General features: G+C 39.3%; 1 protein-coding gene across 2 annotated transcripts in view; it reads right to left on the minus strand.

The window, feature by feature from the left end:
• ST8SIA1 (ST8 alpha-N-acetyl-neuraminide alpha-2,8-sialyltransferase 1) overlaps positions 1–22097 on the minus strand; it is a 153948-nt gene that overhangs the window by 62382 nt on the left and 69469 nt on the right. For both annotated transcript variants that reach the window (XM_060658152.3, XM_060658151.3), the window contains exon 3: positions 3881–3990. In XM_060658152.3, coding sequence (XP_060514135.1) covers positions 3881–3990 — 110 coding nt within the window. The remainder of the gene's footprint in view (positions 1–3880; positions 3991–22097) is intronic.

The raw sequence follows: 22097 nt of genomic DNA on the forward strand, positions 1-22097 counted from the left end.
GAGTGTCCATCAAAGGATGAAAGGATAGCGACGCCTGGGTGCTCAGTCGATTAAGCATCTGACTCTTGATCTTGGCTCAAGTGATGATCTTACAGTTTGTGGGATCTGCGCTGACAACATGGAGCCTGCTTGAGATTCTCTCTCTCCCTCTCTCTCTCTGCCCCTTCCCTGTTCTCTCTCGCTCTCTGTCTCTCCCTCTCTCACAAAAATAAGTACATAAAAACTTTAAAAAATGGATGAAAGGATAAAGATGATGAGGTATATACATACAATGGAATACTACTCAGTTATAAAAAAGAATGAAATCTTGCCATTTGTCACAACACAGATAGACCTTGAGAGTATTACCATAAGTGAACTAAGTCACAGAGAAAGACAAATGCTTTGTGATTTCACTTATATGTGGAATCAAAAACACAAAACAAACAAAACAAAACAAAATTCATAGATGGAGAAAACAGATTGGTGTTATTAGAGGGGACAGGGATGGGAGTGGGAGAAATGGGAACAGGGGGTCAGGAAATACAAATCTCCAGTCAGAAAATAAATAAGTCATGGGAGTAACATAGAGCATGATGACTATAGTCAATAATTACCCTATTGGGCGCCTGTGTGGCTCAGTCGGTTGAGTGTCCGACTTCGGCTCAGGTCATGATCTCACAGCTTGTGGGTTCGAGCCCCGTGTCGGGCTCTGTGCTGACTGCTCAGAGCCTGGAGCCTGTTTCAGATTCTGTGTCTCCCTCTCTCTCTGACCCTCCCCCGTTCATGCTCTGTCTCTGTCTCAAAAATAAATAAACGTTAAAAAAAAAAAAATTACCCTATTGCATATTATGTAATTTTATATGGTAACAGGGAAATGAGACTTATTGTGGTGATTGTTTCAGCGCGTACAAATACCAAATCATTATGTTGTACACCTAAAACTAATATAATGTTATATGTTAATTATAGTTCAATTTAAAAAAAGAAAATGGCGCTATTCTTTAAATTAAATCAAAGGCACATGCACACATAGCTCTAACTCTTTGAATTCTTAGTCCTCACCTCTCCCATCATTCTATGAACATTATGCTTAGTACTGGGCTATGCACCCTAACCACAAACACTCATTAATTCTGAATTTGAATACAGCAATGTTGATGGCCTATAATGCAGTCTTAGTCTTGTTTATTTACAATAAATAAATATAGATAACCTCCTAAAATGCTTAGGTCTAGTCTTCAACACGTTAAGTTTAAAATATGCATCTTCCTAAATGTAGTGACACACACATATACACACTTAGGAATAATATAAAAATACATTTATTTTACTGCCTCCTGCCAGATTATACTAAGGCCTCTTGAAATCACTTAAATTCCCTGAATCTGTGAGTATAATAACCACTCCTCCTTGTTCCTTACATAGTTTTTGGAAAGAGCAAATAAACATATTCAAGAGGAAGCTGAAAATATAAACTAGACTACACAAACTGTTACAATTACATGCTATTCATATAATCACAGATAGAACCAGTTTCCACAGTGGAAAGGCTTGAGGAATTGTCCACTCCAACTCCCTCATAAAGACTGGCAAACTGAGCCCCAGCAAGGATAAATGACGTGTGGTAGGTCACAGAGCTAGTTTGTGGCAAAGGCTTGTCCTCCTCTTCCCCACTGTGTTCTTTTCTGGCTCCTCAGCCTCTCCCTAATGCCAGTGCATTGAAGTGGGTACCTGAGTTTGGCCCCAGGGCCTTTGCTCTTCCCATCAACCTAAACAGTGGCCACTCCCATAGCATAAATATCTCTCCAGCCTCATCTCACTGCACTGTGGCAGCACTTGGCATCTTTTCCACATTAAAGCCTCAGAAAGGCTCTTCCTGTCCCCAGGGTGAAATGGAGAGAGGGCTCACTCCACACACCACTTATCAGAAGGTTCCTGATCCCTCACCCTCTGTCTCTGAATTACCCCTATCAGAGTCCTAGCACATCTCTAGGTTCTAAATACAAGACAGAATAGTTTTGGTTTTGTTTTTAATGTTTTTAATGAGTATTTCTTTATTTTGAGAGAGAGGGAGAGAGAGAGAGTAGGGGAGAGGCAGAGAGAGAGGGAGAGAGAGAATTCCAAGCAGGCTCCATGCCACAATGTGGGGCTGGAACCCACAAACCGTGAGATCACAACCTGAGCTGAAATCAAGAGTTGGATACTTACACAATGGAGCCACCCCGGTGCCCCCAAGGCAGAATTGTTTAACGTACCGTTTCTAGACCCAGCTAAGGCCCAAACAAAGCAGGAGCTCAATAAATAGATACTGTATTGACTTGAATTATGAGAACTACATTATTATTTTCTACATTTTCTTATTGTTTATATATATTGCAATAATAATAATAATAATTGCAATGGAGAGGAAAACATAGTCCTACACTGGAAAAACTATGGCAGGGCGCATCCATGAAGGAAAGACAGATATAGAAGAATCTCCCCACTGTGCTACAGGCTTCACCAAAGATAAAAAGTCTTCTAAGAAGCCCAACTCTCGTTCTCTGAGTGGGAGCTTGGCCCTCCCCCAGGTACATGGCTTCCCCTGAAATACTCACAAGGAGTGCTTTCACTCTCCCCTATTCCATTGAGCTCAGAGGTGGTTTAGTGTACTCTTAGCCACCTTTGACCATTTCTAGACCATTATTTATTTACCCTTAAACATGAACACAAAAACCAAATCCCATGCCACTGTACCCCTTCCTTTACTCAGCTTCTTCCTTCCCTCTGTGTTGCCGTAGGCCTCCACCTTCCTGGCCCTGGAGCCCTCTGGCACATGGGTCATAGTTATTCCTACCTCAGGGAGACTTTGGGCTTTGGGGTCCACCTGAAAGAATCTCCACAATACAGCTTCAAAGTTCCTACACTTCTGCAGTTTCATGTGTCTTCTTTTTCTGCCACATGTCCTATCATTCCCCAGACAAACTGAGTTCTGCCATCATATACTCCAGTGGGCCACTCTTTGACATCAGTTCTTATGATTCCATCTCTCCTTCATCTTTGCCACCACCCACTCCCTTGGGGCTCTGAATGACCCTGTCCTTTGGCCCCGTTTGGTGCCCTTCGTCTCTTGGTCATGCTCCTCAAAGCCCACTTGCTAACCAGCCCAGACTTCAAGGTGTATCACCTCACACTTTCTCTAGCCAGGATCCTCCATGTTGTCACTCCCCATTCTTCCTCCCTCTCAGCCACACAGTCCCAAAATCACTTGCTGTCTTCACTCCTGGTCAAAATCACCCACAAGTGCAGGTTGGCACCACTACAGGTTGATGGTCTCCAGCCCTGGCTGGCTGCATCTTAGCAATTCTTTTACATGGCCCTGTAGAAGCCTCCTATTTTCCCCTCGAAGTGACATGTCACCACTCAGTCCCTTTACCAAGCTTCCTCCCTGCACAAAAGTTATGACCCCTCCTCCCTTCCAGGGTTCCTAGCCAAACACACATCATCAGATCCCTCTTCAAATCCCACTGGCTACTTACAAACATTTTTGTGAAAAACAGAGAAGAAAAGGGTGTAGAGTGTAATGAATAAATGAAAATGTGTATTCACAGTCAATTTTTAAATCAATTTTTAAAGTTTTTGTCACCTGACTGTATAATCTAACACAAAAGCTCAGTGTTTCTACTTTTGGGTTTCCCCATGACCTCTGAACCCTTCTTGGCTTTGTACTTTCTTGGGGCATGTTCCCCTGCTCCCCAGCCCTCTCCTAAATTCACTTGTACATGAACTTGAAGGGAAGCTAAAGAGCAGTTACAATTGATTAATCACAAGTGACTAGTTTTGAAAGGCCCCAGGGCTTGTGGGAGGTGTGGGGAAAAGGGGAGAAGGCAGAGGCCGCGCTGTGGGTGCTCTCTCTTACCGCATGACAAAATTTGCTTCATCTATTTGACGGCCACAGCCACTCTTCTTCAGAATCCCACCATTTCCCACCACCGCGCATTTCTTCAAGGGCAGCTGGAATGGGGTTGCCTAGCAACAGAAAACAAGGCGGGTTTTCACTGCAGAGAACACACAACTGCTCACAAAATCATTGTTTACAGCAGATCCATTGGAGGAATTTGATTGAAGACTGGGCAGAGCAAAAGAGCATGTGGAAAGAAAGATGCCAAGAAGTTTGTAAAGAATCCACTAGCCTGTTCCTTTGAAACTAAAAGAAAGAAAGAAAGAAAGAAAGGAAGAAAGAAAGAAAGAAAGAAGAAAAAAGAACTTTGATTCCCTGAAGTGTTTTTAAATATAACATATTTTGTATCAAATTGACCATGTACATCGTGTCTCCTAGGGAAAATAGAAAAATCCAGGTCTATTTTTAATGGCATTAAACTGGGAACAAACTCAAATGAATTCTACCCCCCTATCTGAGTGCAATTTCATTAATTCCTACAATCCTCAATTCCCTCCACAAATGTTGCTCAGTGCTTCTTATGCTAACTGTCCAGGGTAAATACAAAGATACAAAAAATCACAGGCCTCAGACTCACAGCCTGGGATGTAGGGAGACTGTGAACATAAAAAATTATGTAACAGACCCTAACGTAATGCTGAAATTGTTGTAGAAGAAGTATGCTCTAAATGCTATGGAGAATCCCACACAGGAGGAAAAAGGCAAATTTCTGCCAAGCCAACTCAGGGAAGGCTTTCTCACTTGAGATGAATCTTACAGGATGAATAGGATTTTGCCAGGCAGAGAAAGCAGTATAAACAAAGGCACAAAGTATGCTGAAAGCACATGCTGTGTTTATGAGAAAATGTACACTTTGGGTGGGTCTGTCTAGAACCTGGGAGGCACTAAGGGGCAAATGACTGTGCAAACCAGACGGCATGTGACTTCCTCCTGCAAACATTGAAGTGGAGTGTAAAGAAAATTTTCAGTGTACCTGAGTGTTCCCTGACATGCTATTTATAGTATGAGGGACTTTCAAAACCTAGCAATAGCCCCTGAAAGTGAAATGCGTCATCCAATGTCTTTTAGCTGGGTCAGGAAGAAGCCCCAGGAAAATGATCTCCTGCTTACTAAAACAATGCCTAGTGGTTGGAGTTCTTTGGGGGAAGACCTCACATCTACATAACTGATGCATAAAATAACTATTCTGATATTAAGTAGGCCATTTTGGGTGAATTCAACACAAATAATATGGACTATACCAAGAGAGTAAGTGGAATAAATACATGAATATAAAAGGGCTTCACATAGGCATAAAGTAATTAAGCCAGAAAAATAAAATCCCAGGAGTCTGTGTGAAACTGAGGTAGGCACTTCATGCAGCACAAGAAAAAAATTTACTTCCTCTATTTCTAGTATGTAAAAGGAACAGCCAGAGCTATGAAAATATAGTTCATAAAGATACAGTACTTAAACTGTAAAGTCCAAGTATTTGCCAGCACACAATTAAGAACTCCCTACATGACTGAAACAGAGAACAGTCCACAGAACCCCAGAGCAGGATACAGAGAGGAAGAACAGACAAAGGCCAGAACTCTAACACTTCCAGATTGTTCCAGGATGATATGTGCAGTTTTTCTCAGTCATTCCTGAGGAGCATTTGAAGTCAACATTAGAAATACATTGGTTAGATCTATAATATGTTGGGAGCAGATTTAAGCAATTATGCTCAAATCAGCTATTCATTTATTCCACAAGTATTTACTGAGTACCTACTATGTTCCAGACACTATTCTGGGTGACAGGACATAAGTAATAATCTCTGTTCCTATGGAGCTTACATTCTAGTGGGTAAACAGATAATAAGTGAAGTCAAACGAGTAAAATGAACAGTATGTCAGATGGTGACACGGACTGTGGAGAGAAACAAATCATTGGCATGAGACAATCAAGAAATGCTTTTGAAGAACTGCAATTTAAATAGGGTGGTTGGGGAAGAACTCAAAGGAGACATGTAAGCAAATCCCTGAAGATGAGGTAGTGAGCATTACAGATATATCTGGAGGGAACCGCTGATGTAGACCTTGAGGAAGGAACACTCCTGGGGTACAAAAGGAAGAGCAAAGGCCCCATTGTCTGGAGATGAGTAAGCAAGGGACAGAGAAGTGGGAAAGGAAATCAGAGAGTTAACTCATGGGGAGGTTAGGGAATAACTTCTGTAGGGGTTTGAAGGGTATGACAAAGACTTTAGGTTTTATTCTAAGATGAAAATCAAGTCAATGCAGGGCAAGCAAAGAAATGATGTTAGGCCATATTTTGGAACAACCACTCTGCCTCTGCATGAACAGACTATGAGATGTCATGAGCAGAAAGAAAGGGACCAGTCAGGAGTCTCCTGTAACAGTAGACTAAAGATTCTGGTAGCTTGGACTAGGGTGATGGCAGTAGGGATGATGAGAAGTGAGCAGATTCTGAAGATATTTTGGAGGGAGAGCTGACAGAATTTGCTGATGTAACAGAATTAAAGTAAGAGAAAAAGAGGGATCAAGAATGATGCCAAGGGTTTTGGCTAGAACAGCTGTAAAGAAGGACTTGCCATTTGTTGAGGTATAGAAGATTACAAAGGAGCAGGTTTTGAGGAGAATGATCTGGAGTTCAATTTTAAATATGTCAAGTATGAAATCCCCTTTAGGAATTTGTTTTTAATTTGAAAGTGGGGGCAGGAGCACAGAGAGAGAGAATCTTAAGCACACTCCATGGTCACCATAGAGCTGGATGTAGGGCTCGATCCCATGACCCTGGGATCATGACCTGAACCGAGATGGAGAGTCAGATGCTAAACTGACTGAGCCACCATGCGCCACCCCCTTTAGGCATTTAAATGGTAGTGTCAAGTAGGCAATTGAAATATGAGAGTACAGTCAGGGAACTGGTCTTTCCTGGACAAAGACAGCTGGGAGCGCTCAGCATACAGTATGTAGCTAAAGGTAGGAGACTAGATGGTGAAGAAGTGTAGACAGAAGATAGAAAAGGTCAAAGACCTGAATCCTGGGACATTCCAACAAGAAGTCAGGAGACTGAAGAGAAATCAGTAAAGGAGACTAAGGAGTAGCCAATAAAATGGGAGGGAAAAAAACACAGGAAAAGTGTGGTATCTTGGAAGACAAGTAAAAAAAAGTGTCCAAAAATAAAAGGAAAAAATTGCAGCAAATGCAGTAGATCTGTGATAATAAATAGGTAGATTAACAAAAAAAGTAAGATAAAGTAAGATAGATCTTGCAATAGATCTGTGATAATAAATAGGTAGATTAACAAATAGATAAAGTAAGATGACAGCTGAAAGTTGCCCTCTGGATTTAGCAACATGGAGGTCACTTGGTAACCTTAACAAGGATAGATTTGGTTCAGCAGTGTAGATAGAAAGCCTGATCTGAGTTCAGTGGGTTATACGTGTTTATTTGCATATCTATTTGTACATAGTTTATTTGAAAAGTGTGAGCTCATTCATGCTCAGCTAATATTTAGTTTGCCTTGCAAAAACCAGCTTAAACCCCCCTCATTGTTGTTAGAGTTTTTGAACCAGATCAACTGGCAACTCCAGGCTTCCGGTTAAGAATGTGGGCACAGAAGCAGCAGCAATAGTTGCCACAGCATAAAGTTAGGTGCCACCAACCTCCTCACTTCCAGTTTGTGGGATTGTGCGATGGTAGGGCAGGCTGTCCAACCCCTCAGTGTTCCCTCTTCAGAGAAGAGGGATAATATTGCACGGGAGTAGGTGAGATGATGTACATGAAGCATCTCATCAAACTACTGGTTCGGTGACCCACTCATCTTCCTCCCCTTCTTCTTCCATCCCTTTCCTCCTCCCAGCACAGTTCACTGATTTGTTCAAGCCACAGAATACTGAGATTCCATGGGTTTGGGGGAACACAAGAAAATAGTTCTTTATCGGACTCTATCTTAACAATTAGAAAATATAACTGTTATATTCATGTACTATAAAAAAAATTTTCAAAGCTCTTGAACAGAAGCCCAGGGACGGGGGTGGGGGGAGCCGTTTATTTGTTTCTGTTAATATTTGCTTGCTACTTCTTCATTTGGTCAACTACTAGCCCTCACACCAGCAATTTCATTTCAATAAATATTTCTCAAGTGCCTAAGTGCATACTCTTCTGGGCACTGGTAATACATGAGTGAACAGTAACAGCTCACCAAAACTTTACAGAAAGGAAAAACTTAATTGAGAAAATACTGTGGAATTTTTTTTTAACTGAGATAATAATGTCATTATGCTATTTTAGGTACAGAATATCTAAACTTTGGCAATGGTCAGTGCTTACCAGAAGGATATGTGAACACGATATACTCCTTTTGGAGTACGGTACATAGAAAGAACTCTTGGTCATCCATTTCAAGATGAATATTACTATTTTGGCAAGTATTTTTTTTATTACGGCATTTCCTCCTTTCTTTTCAAACGTTATCTCCTTGCATCCCTGACATAAAATGTCCACTGGATCTGAGAATATAGTATACGGCTCTTCCTGCTAACCTTAAAAAATACTACTCCATTTCCAGCAATATATGAATGGATAAAAAAGTCATGGTGTATGTGTGTGTCTGTGTGTGTGTGTGTGTGTGTGTATATATATATATATATATATATATATATGTGTGTGTGTGTGTGTATATGTGTGTGTGTATATATGTATATGTATGTATATATATGTGTGTGTGTGTGTGTGTGTGTATATATATATATATACACACACACAACAGAGTATTACTCAGCCATAAAAAAAGAATGAGATCTTGCCATTTGTGACAATATGGATGGACTTAGTAAGTGTATGTTAAATGAAATAAGTCAGATGGAGAAAGACAAATATCATATGATTTCACTTATATGCGAAATCTAAAAAACAAAACAAACTACATAAACCAACAAACAAAAAGCAGAAACAGATCCATAAATACAGACAAGAAAGTGATGGTTGCCAAAGGGAAGGAAGGTTGGGGGATAAGCAAAATTGGTGAAGAAGACTGGGAGATACAGGCTTCCAGTTATGGAATGAATAAGTCATAGGAATAAAAGATCCAACATAGGGAATATAGTGAATGGTACTGTAATAGCGTTGATTAGGGACAGATCGCAATAGCATTGTAGAGGGACTCACAGTGATCATAGCATAATGTTTAGACTTGTGGAATCACTATGTTATGTCCTTGAAACTAATGTAACACTGTGTGTCAACTGTACATCAATTAAAAAAACAAACAACAACAACAACAAAATACTACTCTAAATGAAAGGATGGATTAGGCAGATCAGCCACATGGATGAGTTCAAAATATTGCTGGACCACTAATTCACCTGAGGGATCTTTGTCCAAAGCTTTTTGCTTATCACTGTACCATCAATTAATGGCCATCTTCTTAATGACTATATTATATTAACTGTCTGGAATTCAGATTCTGGATTGCCTGTCCCCTCAAATTCCCAGTGCCTCACTGTAAGTCAGGCATGGTCATACCAATCCCATTTCTCTCCCAGTATGACTGTGAGAATTAAAATAATGTGAGGCATTGAACATCATCAGGAAACTCTGAAGTCCTATACATAGCCTTAATACATTATTGTATACTAAAAAAATTAAATGCTCTGGGGAAAAAATGTACCATTATATTGCTAGACCACTATAATATATAGTTTATCTTTGTATGAAATACCTTCAATTTCAAAGAGTTACATAGACTTGAACAAAATATTTTTTGATTGGCCTTTGAATATATGTACTACTCCTATCAATCAATGAGCTTTTAAATGTACATTTTTGTGTCTGAATTGTTACAAGTTAGCAATCTTTTTTGCTCAACACTTTATATCCCAACGAAGCATGGAGCAGATAATCAACAATTCATTTAGTATGTTGATTATTTAATCAGATTTTTGTTGAACACCTAATCTATTTCAGCAGTACCTTGCCTAAAGTAGAACGTTCTTAATGTCATAATGGATATATAATTTAATCTCCAAACTTCAAGAACATGGATCTGCAATTTTCTAAGAGTCAATTAATAAAGACATTCCAAATTTTGTTTTTTGAGATATCTCTTATCTTTATTATGGCCCATGGCCTACATTACCTGTGCCTCTTCTTTTTTTTTTTTTACATGTTTAATTAATTAATTAATTTATTTATTTATTTAGAAAGACAGAGAGAGCGTATATGACAGCAAACGTGAGCAGGGGAGGAGCGGAGAGAGAGAGGGAGTAGGAGAATCCCAAGAAAGCTCTGCACTCTCAGCGCAGAGCACAACATGGAACCTGCACTCTCAGCGCAGAGCACAACATGGAACTTGATTCCAAGAATCACAAGATAATGACCTGAGTGAAATCAAGAGTCGGACGCTCAACTGACTGAGACACTGTATCTCTTCTTAAATAGACATGATGTCTAACTTGTCTTTTCACTCAACTATTTGTTGAACAAATATTATGAACCAGAAGCTGTTGTGAATGCTGAGAATGTGCTGGTGAGCAAAACAGACATATACCCCACTCATGGAGCTAACATGCTAATGGGAAAAACAGAATTTAACAAGTATGATAGGAAAGCACAGAGTGCTATAAGGCTATAGGAAATCTTTATGAGGAAGTGACACCGAGACTTCAAATCTAGCCTCTGCAATCAGACAACATGAAGAAATAAAAGGTGTCCAAATCAGCCAGGAGGAGGTCAAACTTTCACTCTTCACAGATGACATGATACTCTATATGGAAAACCCAAAAGATTCCACCAAAAAAGTGCTAGAACTGATTCATGAATTCAGCAAAGTTGCAGGATATAAAATCAACACACAGAAATTGGTTGCATTCCTATACACCAACAATGAAGGAATCGAGAAATCAAGGAATTGATCCCATTTACAGTTGCACCAAAAACCATAAAATACTTAGGAATAAATCTAACCAAAGATGTGAAAAATCTATACGCTGAAAACTATAGAAAGCTTATGAAAGAAATTGAAGAAGACACAAAGAAATGGAAAAACATTCCATGCTCCTGGATAGGAAGAACAAATATCATTAAAATGTCGATACTACCCAAAGCAATCTACATATTCAATGTGATCCTTATCAAAGTAACACCAGCATTCTTCACAGAGCTAGAACAAATAATCTTAAAATTTGTATGGAACCAGAAAAGACCCTGAATAGCAAAAGCAATCTTGAAAAAGAAAACCAAAGCAGGAGGCATCACAATCCCAGACTTCAAGCTGTACTACAAAGCTATAATCATCAAGACAGTATGGTACTGGCACAAGAACAGACACTCAGATCAATAGAATAGAATAAAGAACTCAAAAATGGACCCACAAACGTATAGCAACTAATCTTTGACAAAGCAGGAAAGAATACCCAATGGAATAAAGACAGTCTCTTCAGCAAGTGGTGCTGGGAAAACTGGACAGCGACATGCAGAAGAATGAACCTGGACCACTTTCTTACACCATACACAAAAATAAACTCAAAGTGGATGAAAGACGTCAATGTAAGACAGGAAGCCATCAATATCCTCGAGGAGAAAGCAGGCAAAAACCTCTTTGATCTTGGCCGCAGCAACTTCTTACTCAACACGTCTCCGGAGGCAAGGGAAACAAAAGCAAAAATGAACTACTGGGACCTCATCAAAATAAAAAGCTTCTGCACAGAGAAGGAAACAATCAGAAAAACTAAAAGGCAACCAACAGAATGGGAGAAGATATTTGCAAATGACATATCAGATAAAGTGTTAGTATCCAAAATCTACAAAGAACTTACCAAACTCAACATCCAAAAAACAAATAATCCAGTGAAGAAATGGGCAAAATACATGAATAGACACTTCTCCAAAGAAGACATCCAGATGGCCAACCGACACATGAAAAAATGTTCAACATCACTCATCATCAGGGAAATACAAATCAAAACCACAAAGAGATACCACCTTACACTTGTAAGAATGGCTAACATTAACAACTCAGCAACAACAGATGTTGGCGAGGATGTGGAGAAAGAGGATCTCTTTTGCATTGCTGGTGGGAATGCAAGCTGGTGTAGTCACTCTGGAAAACAGTATGGAGTTTCCTTAAAAAATGAAAAATAGAACTACTCTATGACCTAGCAATTGCACTACTAGGCATTTACCCATGGGATACAGGTGTGCTGTTTCGAAGGGACACATGCACCCCCATGTTTATAGCAGCACCATCAACAATAGCCAAAGTATGGAAAGAGCCCAAATGTCCATTGATAGATGAATGGATAAAGAAGAAGTGGGGGGCGCCTGGGTGGCTCAGTCAGTTAAGCGTCCGACTTCAGCTCAGGTCACGATCTCTCAGTCTGTGAGTTCGAGCCCTGCATCGGGCTCTGGGCTGATGGCTCAGAGCCTGGAGCCTGTTTCCGATTCTGTGTCTCCCTCTCTCTCTGCCCCTCCCCCGTTCATGCTCTGTCTCTCTCTATCTCAAAAATAAAAACCTTAAAAAAAAATTTTTTTTTAAAAAGAAGAAGTGGTATATATATACAATGGAGTATTACTCAGCAAACAAAAAGAATGAAATCTTGCCATTTGCAACCACGTGGATGGAACTGGAGGATATTATGCTAAGTGAAATTAGTCATTCAGAGAAAGACAAAAATCATGACTTCACTCATATGAGGACTTTAAGAGACAAAACAGATGAACATAAGGGAAGGGAAACAAAAATAATATAAAAACAGGGAGGGGGACAAAATGAAAGAGCCTCATAAATATGGAGAACAAACTGAGGGTTACTGGAGGGGTTGTGAGAGGGGGGATGGGCTAAATGGGTAAGGGGCATTAAGGAATCTACTGAAATCATTGCTTCACTATATACTAACTAATTTGGATGTAAATTTTAAAAAAATAAAAAATAAAGTTAAATTAAAAAAAAAGAAAAGTAGTTCAGATTTCTGGCCTATTAGATAATCTTAGGAAAGTTGAAAGAAAAAAAGGGCAAAAATTAGGTCTTTAATGTTTTATGGCATGAATGAAGGTGAAAAGATTTGTTACAGGCTCAAAGACTTTTTCAGAAACAAATTACAAATGCCACCTGCTAAATTATTCCTGGCTTACAATATGACTTCTGGAAGAATGCTGTTAAGATCTGAAGAATTTAAACCATGTTTTTTGTGCCTTATGTAAATAGCTCTAGAGCATCCCAGAATGGTTTTTATAATTAAGTGAATGAAGCAATATTTACCAGAGCCATTTCCAAAGCCAGATGCCTCACTTCTTCCTCTTCATGTGCAATCCACACAAGACAACAAAGCAATAAGGGCCAGTGACTTTAATCACTAACATGAGGACACTCTGTGCCTACTCATCTTATATCCCACTAGATGTCTTGAATGATAATTACACTATCTCTATGAGGAACTGAGTTAATCACCATCAATCACTAACCATGTTAGAGTCTGAGCTTTTCTTGCTGGGAGGGGATGAGGTAGGAGGTACTCAGAGAAAAAGAAAAATGTAAAGCACTTAGTAGATAGAGAACTGGATTAAACAATGCTGCAGTAACTATTTTTACAGGAATATGCAACATTTTGGCAAGAACACCTCTGATACAAATTGTTACAATGGTCTTTGAGAGAGGCTATCTTTGAGTCATGTCTACAATGTAAAAAATTAGCATCCTGCATAGATACAAATTAAAAATCAAAGAATAAAAACTGTTCCATAGAACCACTGTAGGGCAAGATCAGATATTGGGGGCAGGCTATAATGTCCCTACATCCAAGTTATAATAACTAACTAACCTTAAATCTGCTTCTTGGGAGCACCAGGGGGCCAAAAAGTTTAAAAGCCCATAGTGGACCCACTTGGATTCTGTGAAAATAAGTAAAGGAAAACCTCATTCAAAACAGAGTCCACAAGTCCTGAAGAAAGAGCTCTCAAGCATGTACCACTAATTGCAGCTTACTTTACATATCTTGGCAGGAGGAAGCTTATGTTACTACCCCAGCAGGAGGAAGAAGATTTTGTTCTAGCCCAGCAACAGCCCAGCCAATGAGAACTGCCACATCTTAGCCAATGAGAAGTCACCACAACCATGAACACTCTCCTTTTCCTCCAATGAACTCTCATTCAAAACCACCCCCCCCCTCAACTCCTCCCTTATCTCTCTAAAAGCAAAACCCTCTTTGTTCTCCAGACCTGTCTATAGTTCATTAAAGTTTGCATGTCCCAAACTGCAGTTGCTCTGCTGTTCCCAAATAGACTCATTTTGTTGATAAAATAACTGGCTACTTTATTTTTAAGGTTGACAATTCTGTCCATAGTGGAGCTCTGCTAGACACAGCCTAAGCTCTGAACAAGAGGAGGCTGTGCAGTACCCAGAATTATGAGAATTGAGTAACAGATTGAACCACATTAAGCAAACTAATGGTCAATTAAATAGCTTTAATTTCAAGAATTTATCTAAGCAACAAGCTAGTATTTTTAAATACTCTCTTGCTTTTGAAGATGTTAACAAGGGGCACCCAGGTGCCCCAGTCGGTTAAGCGGCCGACTTTGGCTCAGGTCATGATCTCAAGGTCCGTGAGTTCAAGCCCCGCGTCGGGCTCTGTGCTGACAGCTCGGAGCCTGGAGCCTGTTTCAGATTCTGTGTCTCCCTCTCTCTGACCCTCCCCCGTTCATGCTCTGTCTCTTTCTGTCTCAAAAATAAATAAACGTTAAAAAAAAAATTGAAGATGGCAACAAAATACTCCATTGTTTTAAATGTAATACAAAATATATCAGATTACTATTATAATTCTCACCATAACTCACTGCTTCAGTGTTAGTTTCCAGACACGCCAAATAACTTTTGTACCTACCTTCCTCTAGATTCTTCTTCCTCTGTCTTCCTTCTACCACTTCCTGATCCTGTTTCACCTGTAACCAACATTCCTTGCTTGGTTGCTTACACTTGGGGGGCAGGGTTGGGAGGGGAGAATTCCATAAATATTTCTGAATAAATATTTTATAACAAAAAAGTGAGGCTATCAAGCTAAATTTTGCTTATTTTGTTACACATGTAACTGTATGCTGATACTCTTAGCTAGAAGAGCTGGACTTTTATTTTCATACTTCATAATTCAAAGGAAAATTTTTTGCCTGTTTGTTTTGTGCTGCTACTCCCTCCAAACTCTTGTCTTTGATAGGAAGGGGGAGCAAGTCTCCCATGTCTGCAGTTGTGTTTTAAAGCTAGAAAAATTACCAGACCATTTAGTATTCAGAACACCACCAAGTGCCACTATTAAGAAGAGGAATCACTGTCAGTGTTAGATGTGGGTCTCAAGTCTTAATAGAAAAGCATAGATTTTGATTTGCAAGCCTTCAAAGAGGCCTGAAAGTCTGTCACTATATGCCAGCTGCTATTAGTCATGATGTCAAAACATATGCTTGCCTTATTGATGAAAATCTCAAGGTTTTGTCCATTAGAACATGAACTTGCACTTCTAATTGTAGCCCAACCCATTCATTTCTATGTACCCTCACCCACATACCCACATGGACTCCCACACATAATTATGCTTCACCCACACACATAATTTAATTTCTCACCCATATGTTAATTATATCCTCAACTTAGGCATCTAAATACACCCCCTGTCTTACATCTAATTACAGCCCCCCTCTTATGAATGTAATTACACCATTCAGCCACCCATCTAATTATGCCCTCCTTGACATATTTAATTGCACTGCCCGCTCAAGGACCTAATTACATTCTAACCAGTGCATCAATTAAGCCCCCAACCCTCCAACAATATTCTTCAGATGCACATCTATCTGTACCCCACTTTATTATTTCAACTGAGGATTGACAACTTCCCATAAGTGAATTCCTAGTAAGCATAGTACCCAACTAACAAGCAAAATAATTACAAGATGCAGCTGAATCAAAAGCAGCTTTGTTCCTTTCCAGCAAAAAAAACAAATATGTATTTGTTTTTTCAGTCATTTAACTAGCCCCTTGGAAGTCCAAATTAAAATTTCTTTTGTTTTCTTACTTTGTGTGTGTAAGCATTTTTTATGATGAAAATATCTAGTAATTAGTTAATTTATTTCAGAGACTAATTCTTCTCATTACAGACATTTAATTATTGAACCTTTAAAACCATTATCCAAAACCTTGCCTGGGGATATATAAGTACTAATTATAGAATATTTCCATATCCACTCCACACAAAGAAGATTCATCATCCTTCAATTACATGAAAGTGAATTTCCAGAAAGCTGCTGCTAAGATTTGTATTCCTTATTCCATTAATAAAATTGTGATTTAAAAAAGATAAACTCAGTGTTAATATTCTTTCTACACAGGATGCATCTCTGGAAATTGAATGATGTGATATATTTATATGTTGGGTACTATTTCTCCAGTAAAATTTTTGATTCAATCCATTATAAAGAATAACACGCATTCCAGAGAGTATTATGCATTTTTCACATATAATCTGTAGTCGGGATACAACCTCTTGGAGTCAAATATTACATCAGTTCATGGGACCATTCGGTAGATTTATTAAATGATTCATAATCAACTCCCAGTTAACTGAAATTTGTTACCAACGTTGTTTCTGACCCATGAATGCTAAAGCAGTGAGGAAGGCCGTACCTCTCCTTTAGGCCAGAGGTTGGCCACATTTCAAAAGTTCTCAGACCTGGGAGATTTTTTTTGTGGTGGAAAGGAAAGGACTATGAAGGGCAAGGCCAATATTTCAAAGGTAGCGGCCAGTGATTCTAAGAAGAGCAAAAAATGGCGGCAGCAGCAGCAGCGGGAACCTTCAAGCTTCATGCCGTTACCGCATCTTACATTCTCAAATCCCGATGTAGAGGTACCACCTCAAGAATCTTTCTCTGTAAATACAGTGCATCTTCCTGTGGACGTGCATTGCCCTGGAGTCTACCTGCCTGCATCCAAACCCTGACTTAATGTTCCTTCTAGCACCACTGGCGACTTACTTAACCTCGGCGCCTTGGTGTTCTCATTCGTAATAATGGTACCCACCCCAGACAGTTGTTGTGAGGATTAAATGAGTTCTGTCTGGCACAAAGTAAGTGATCGATACTGTTATTTTATTTTTAATGGACCAACATTTTCTCATTTTCTCAGCAAGACAGCCTAGAAATCTTGGACTCACTGTTGCTCCTCTCTCAATATCATCACCCTATCACCTACCTCTGCAGAGACTATTCTGTTCTTCTCCTTCCACCCTCATTGCAAAATTGTTTAAATGCCTCATGACTGTCAGTCAGCTTCTAGTTCTGGCCCATCATCTATCCTTTCCTCTTACATGCTAGTTTTTCTCCAAAACAAAAGTGATGGTGTCACAGGTGTTTGTACATCTTCACACACATGAAATTATACACATTAACTATGTGCAGTCCTTTCTGTATCAGTTATCCCTCAATAAATCTTTAAATAAACAAAATCTAATGCAAGTCGCTCCCCTACAAAAGAAAAATGTACAAAATGTACTATGTTTGCCCCTCAACCACAGACCAAAACATTTGAGATCTTCATTGAGGCACTCAGGACCCACCAACAAACAACCCAAACTCCCTGTTCTTTCTTTTTTTCTCACCACGTCATCTGTATTCACACTCCATATTCCCTCCACATCACTTTACTTGCTGTGGTTCTCTTCCAACACAGCCTGAATTTCCTGTCTCCCTATGTTTGTTGAGGCTGCTACAATGCCTCCTCCCCTTCTTCACCCCACTCTCCCTACCCTACTATCTACCTGCCAAGTCATTCTTCACCCTTAAGACCTATGAAGTGTCTGCAGGTATTATGTCCAATAAGATCCCCTGCAAGTTCAAGGATTGCTCAAAAATTGAAACAGATCGGAGGAACATTAGAATTCATTTATGCTCAATGAGTCATGAGAATTATATGTTAAAGCTGTGCACAGCGGCTTATAAATATATATGAAATTGAATCAAATCATTTCTTTAATACTTCAGAGACTTTCAAACTTATTATTGTTGATGTTATTTTGTCTGTTTCACAATGGAAGTCTTCTGCTGTTTTTTAAATAAGATCTTATGCAGAAAATCTCCATTAAAAAACAAAAATAGAAAAATAAAATAGAAGACCTTTTGAGGTTGAGATGGGCATCCCTCGGTTTTTCTCTTATTTCTGAAAGTGACACTTAGACACCGGAAGGAATTTGATGGTGCAGAAAACTACTAACCTAATCAAACTCTTTCTCCCTATCCCTCCCCCCAAAATGAAGAACTACAAATATCAAGCACATTTCAGGTAAGGACATGTGGCTAGTATTTACTGAGCTCCAACCAGCCATACACTAGTCACTATGAAGTACTGGGGCAAAAACTCTGACCCCCAGCTTAGTGTTTGTTACACCAAAATATGGTTTGAATTAAGACATCTATTTTGTTTTCAACTATAAATAGTCTACAATTACTCAGTAATGCAGCAGAGTGTTAAACTGTTAATCCAATTCGATAAAGTACCTGAACAACAGGACCAGGATCAGTTGCTGGCTAATTAACTATTAAATTATTAATTAAAAAAACAAACAAACCTAGCATTGTCTCATATATAACTATTCCATGGGGGAAAAAATGAAGCAATCAACCAGAGAATATTTTCTTTAAGAATAACTGGCTCCTTCTGCTTTCTCCCCTCCCAACTTTATAAGAAAAAGTATCTGTCATTCTTTCTTGTGAGAAAAAGGAAAAGAAGTTGTTTCTAAAGCATTCCTTCTTTCCTGGCATCTCTCCCTTAATCATATCCCAGAACTAGCCCAGATAAGCCTCCAATCAGATGAATTTCATAGCCTCTAAGTTCTCCACTCATACTCTTACCTCTGCTTATTTTACCCTATCTGCTTGAGTCATCTTCTCCTCTTTTTTATAGTGTTGCCCACGTATGTCAGAATCACCCTAAGATGCATAGTAAAGATGCATATCCTTGGTTCTACTTCAACTGTGAGTAGACCGTGGGAGGCTGAAGTTGCCCTACACAATTTGTGTGCACAACAAGGTCTGTGACCCGCCAGATCCTACCAACTCTCAAATACAACCTGAAGTCTTCCTTCTCCAGAACTTTCCCTGACCTACCTTATTTCCTTATCTTCCGGGATCAGCATCCACAATCCTACCCACTGCCACAAAAAAAAAAAAAAAGAAAAACAAAAAACCCTACAGCAATGTCACTCCCTTTAACCCAACACTCTAGACACTTGGCATTTAGTACTATTTGCTACCCATTTTGTATATATGCTCACCCTCCACAAGTGGAGAATAAGCCCCTCAAGGGTATAAATCATGTCTTATAAAATCTAAAGCTCCAACATTATGTGCTGGACACAGTAAGTACACAGGTGTTTTGATTAATGGATTGATTCACCCAGAAATGCCAGGAATATAAGTCAATGAAGCAAATCTGTTAACTTTTTCAGACCACTGGTATAAAGGTTAAGAATACACAGCTGAGCTAATAGAGTCTGTCACATGGAGTTCCAAAATCAAATGCCTACAGAATGCAAACAGGAAGCATAAGTGGAGCAGAAGGAATACAACAGGGAGTGCTAGGGACTGGGGTAAACAAAGGACATGTGACAAAACCAAAAAGATCATAGCTCATAGTCTGTTGATGGGCATAGGACCTAGTGCTGCTAGATATTCTAATATTTTTTCTCTAAGTAATACTAAATTCTATGTGAAACCTCGTTTTTAATGTTGGCAATATACTTCTAATAATTTTTTAAACCATAAAAGCTGAACAAAATACATTTGAGAGCCACACTTGGCTCTAGTATTTTAAACTCTAGAACCCAGGCAGGGTCCTAGCCATCTTCCATGTATTCAGAGTGGGAGGTTAGAGATGAGTGTAAATCTTAAATTATTAAGAAAGATGTAGGAAAATGCACCTTTTAAGGAACTTTTAGCCCAAGATGGGGAAAGATTCTCTTCTTGCCAGGTCGACATGAAATAACAGGTCCTTTTTTAAGGCAGTTTGTGAAAATTCATGATTCCAAGAGACAGAAGGCAGACCACAGGTTTTTGAAGTCCCCTAATCTCCATTCAAAATATCATTGAGACTCAGATATTACCCACAGTGATTTCTCAGCCCTCTATGACTGAGACCTCTCATCCTAAACAGTTGTTTGTTTTCCTTTTTTTTTTTTAAGTTTATTTATTTATATTGAGAGAGAGAGAGCGAGCAAGAGAGAGAGAGAGAGCGCATGCACAAATGGGGAAAGGACAGAGAGAGAGGAAGACAAAAAATCCCAAGCAGGCTCCCTGCTGTCAGCACAGAGCCGGATGTGGGGGTCGAGCTCACAAACCGAGACATCACGACCTGAGCCGAAATCAAGAGTCAGACAGTTGACTGACCGAGTCACCCAGACACCACAACAGTTGTTTTTTTAGCCAAAATGGCATCATCTTACTTACGCTGTTTAATAAAGTATTATGGACATCTTTCCATTACTCTTAATGCCAGTGTACTATTTGACTGGATAGATGGTTCAAAACTTAACCAATTCCTTACTGTAAAAAGTTTAGGTTGTTTCCAATTTTTCGCCATGTTAAATAATGCTGCTATAAACATCTTTGAATTGTGGCAAATCCAGGAGGGTGAAGATGGAAGGCAGGACCAGCCCACTCTATTTTTTCCTTTGGTCGGGACAATAAAGCTTGCTTAATTTTATGTAAAGCATCGTGCAAGAGCCTCTTCAAGTCCACCTTTCAATGAAATTGTGTTTTCCTAGCCCATTCCACATAGGATTCCTCATGCTGTCACTGACCTGACACATATAACCTTGAGCACTTGTCCAATTATATCCTTAAGATAAATATTGAAATGTAGAATTGCTGGGTCAGATAATAAGCACATATTTAAGTCCTTTGATACACCTAACTAAATTACTTACCAGAAAAACTGTACCAGGTTCACTGGCCCCACTGTGCCTGAGAGCATGTTTGTCTCAACCTCTATATCTGGCTACCTTGAACAACCTGGGTCATATCAATAAAAGTTAGCAGGTGAGTACGTAAGAAAAACAATGGAAATCTCCTTATATACTCGCACAGCTATTTCAGACATACAGGGGAGAAACTTTATTGTGTTGTATTCATTCTATGATGTATTATTTAATCTGAGAGGAAAGGCAGTGTGGTTTAAATGGGTAAATTCACAGAGTTTGGCTTCAACAGGTCTGAGCACAAATTCTGACTCAGCTTGGAATCACAGTTTAGAACCAATTTTTAGCTGGGAGATCTGAACAAGTCACTTAACACGTCACAGCCTCAGTTTCTACATGTAAAATGGGGGCAATAATACAAGCCTTCTATGATAATACATGCACAACATAGAGCAAAAATCCTGGCACATAGTAAGTCCTTGGCAAACTATAGAAAAACTATAGCTTTAGAGTATACCCACACAACCTAATCAAATTACAAAAATGTAATGAACCCCCTCTTTAATTTAATTTTCTCTGATATATTTGATTTTTATTAATATTTCTTAGACATCTTACCTATAATGTTACATATTTAGAAACTGAATTAACTATTAAATGAACTTTATTATTTCTAACTTAAAATAAAAATGCTTTGGGGTGCCTGGGTGGTTCAGTTGGTTGAGCATCTGATTCTTGATTTCAGCTCAGGTCATGATCCCAGGGTCATGGGATCTGGCCCAGTGTCGGGCTCCACACTGAGTGTGGAGCTTATTTGGGATTCTCTCTCCCTCTCCCTCTGTCCCTCCTCCACTCATGCTCTCTCCCTCTCTCTCTGTAAAAATAAAAATAAAATAAAATATAAAATAATAAATAAATAAAATGCTTTGTTTCTTGAATTCTACATATGAGGGAAATTATATGGTACTTGTCTTTCTCTGACTGACTTACTTTGCTTAGCATAATAGTTTCAAGCAGTTTATATCCATTCATATATGTGCTTGTCATAAGACAATAATTAGTGAATTGAAACATCTTTGAGGGGTGCCTGGGTGGCTCAGTCGGTTAAGCGTCCGACTTCGGCTCAGGTCACGATCTCGCGGTCCGTAAGTTCGAGCCCCGCGTCAGGCTCTGGACAGATGGTTCAGAGCCTGGAGCCTGTTTCCGATTCTGTGTCTCCCTCTCTCTCTGTCCCTCCCCCGT

The sequence above is a fragment of the Panthera onca genome, chromosome B4 (assembly GCF_046562875.1).
Source record: "Panthera onca isolate mPanOnc1 chromosome B4, mPanOnc1 haplotype 2, whole genome shotgun sequence".
NCBI classification, from domain to species: Eukaryota; Metazoa; Chordata; class Mammalia; order Carnivora; family Felidae; genus Panthera; species Panthera onca.